Source organism: Bison bison, unplaced genomic scaffold, assembly GCF_000754665.1.
Source record: "Bison bison bison isolate TAMUID 2011002044 unplaced genomic scaffold, Bison_UMD1.0 scf7180017847402, whole genome shotgun sequence".
NCBI classification, from domain to species: Eukaryota; Metazoa; Chordata; class Mammalia; order Artiodactyla; family Bovidae; genus Bison; species Bison bison.
Genome location: NW_011477975.1, coordinates 15,955 through 17,594, shown reverse-complemented (window position 1 = coordinate 17,594; position 1,640 = coordinate 15,955). Strand labels below are relative to the sequence as shown.

The window sequence follows — 1,640 nt, the reverse complement described above, 5'->3', positions numbered from 1 at the left end:
CTTGACCTGCACACAGATTTCTCAGGAGGCAGGTCAGGTGGTCTTGAAGAATTTTCCGCAGTTTGTTGTGATCCACACAGTCAAAGATTTTAGTGTAGTCAGTGAAGCAGATGTTCTCCTGCAGTTCTCTTGCTTTTTCTGTGATCCAGTGGATGTTGGCAATTTGATCTCTGGTTCCTCTGCCTTTTCTAAATCCAGCTTGAACATCTGGAAGTTGTCAGTTCATGTACTATTGAAGCCTGGCTTGGAGAATTTTGAGCATTATTTTGCTAGCGTGTGAGATGAGTGCAACTGTGCAGTAGTTTGAGCATTTTTTGGCATTGCCATTCTTTGGGATTGGAATGAAAACTGACCTTTCCCAGTTTTACCCACACAGATTTACATATTTGTCACACAGCTAGAGGGAAGTCCAGGTGCCACACTCACACACAGCCCTTTCTGCCGGGAGCCTGTGGCTTCCTGTCAACTTCCTCTTTCCACGAGATGTGGCAAGCTTTCCCTACTCTGCCCTGTGTCTCTTTTCCACAAATGAGCAGACACATGTCATCTTCCTTCTTAAACGAAAGGAACTGGGAGGGGGTGAAGAAAGGGCCGGCCTTTGAGCGACAGCGACGCCAGATGGCAGCCACCATGGGCTCGGGAGTAAAAGTCCCTCGCAATTTCCGACTGTTGGCAGAACTCGAAGAAGGCCAGAAAGGAGTAGGAGATGGCACAGTTAGCTGCAGTCTAGAAGATGACGAAGACATGACACCTACAAGATGGACGGGGGTGGTAACTGGGCCTCCAAGAACAATTTATGAAAACTGAATATACAGCCTTAAAATAGAATGTGGACCTAAATACCCAGAAGCACCCCCTTTGTAAGACTTGTAACAAACATTAACATGAACGGAGCTAATAGTTCTAACGGACTGCTGGACCCAAGAGCCGTGCCAGTGCTGGCGAAACGGCAGAATTCGTGTAGCACCGAAGCTGTCCTGCGAGAGCTTCGGCGCCTCATGATGTCTAAAGCAAATATGAAACTCCCTCAGCCACCTGAAGGACAGTGTTACAGCTCAACCCAAAAGAAAAACCACAGGCCTCCCCTGCCCCCATCCGATTTAAGCAGTCTTCATTTTCCACGTGGTAAATTCTCTAGATTCGTCTTGTAGACCTCAAAGTACTGGAAAGAAAGCTCCCATTCAAAGGCAGTTTATCTTACGAATTTTTGTCCATGTGAAATATATAAGTTGTGCTATAAAAAGAAAGAAAGAAAGGAACTGCTATAGGTGACTCTCGGTGCTTCTCCTCTTAACATAGTGCGTGGAAGTGACACCACCCACTTGGAGTGACCTTCCTCCTTTTTCTTCAGGGCCTGCACGCCGCTCTCAGAAGTGTAGGCATTTAGGTTGTTCCTAATGTTTTGTGGTTACAAACAAGTCTGCAGTGAATCCTTTTTGCATATCTGTTTCCCGTTGTTTGAAGCGCATCTTCAGGGTATGTGTGTGTGCTCAGTCGTGTCCAGCTCTTTGCGACCCCATGGACTGTGGCCCTCCAGGCTCCTCTGTCCATGGAATTTCCCAGGCAAGAATACAGGCATGGGTTGCCATTCCCTTCTCCAGGGGATCTTCCAGACCCAGGGATCAAACCCATGTCTCTTG

At 47.3% G+C, this 1,640-nt stretch overlaps 1 protein-coding gene across 1 annotated transcript; it reads left to right on the top strand.

The window, feature by feature from the left end:
- Positions 1-581: 581 nt before the first annotated feature.
- LOC104990759 (ubiquitin-conjugating enzyme E2 variant 1-like) lies at positions 582-1,151 on the top strand. The gene is made up of 2 exons (XM_010843074.1): positions 582-788; positions 914-1,151. Exons 1-2 carry the CDS (start codon positions 619-621, stop codon positions 1,149-1,151), a joined length of 408 nt encoding a protein of 135 aa, XP_010841376.1. The 5' UTR covers positions 582-618.
- The last annotated feature ends 489 nt before the right edge of the window (positions 1,152-1,640 follow it).

Bases quoted from the DNA above. Each gene is read 5' to 3' on its own strand.
- LOC104990759 (XM_010843074.1), top strand. From the start codon at position 619: ATGGCAGCCACCATGGGCTCGGGAGTAAAAGTCCCTCGCAATTTCCGA. The intron at 789-913 runs AACAATTTATGA...TTCTAACGGACT, and splicing joins GTGGTAACTGGGCCTCCAAG to GCTGGACCCAAGAGCCGTGC.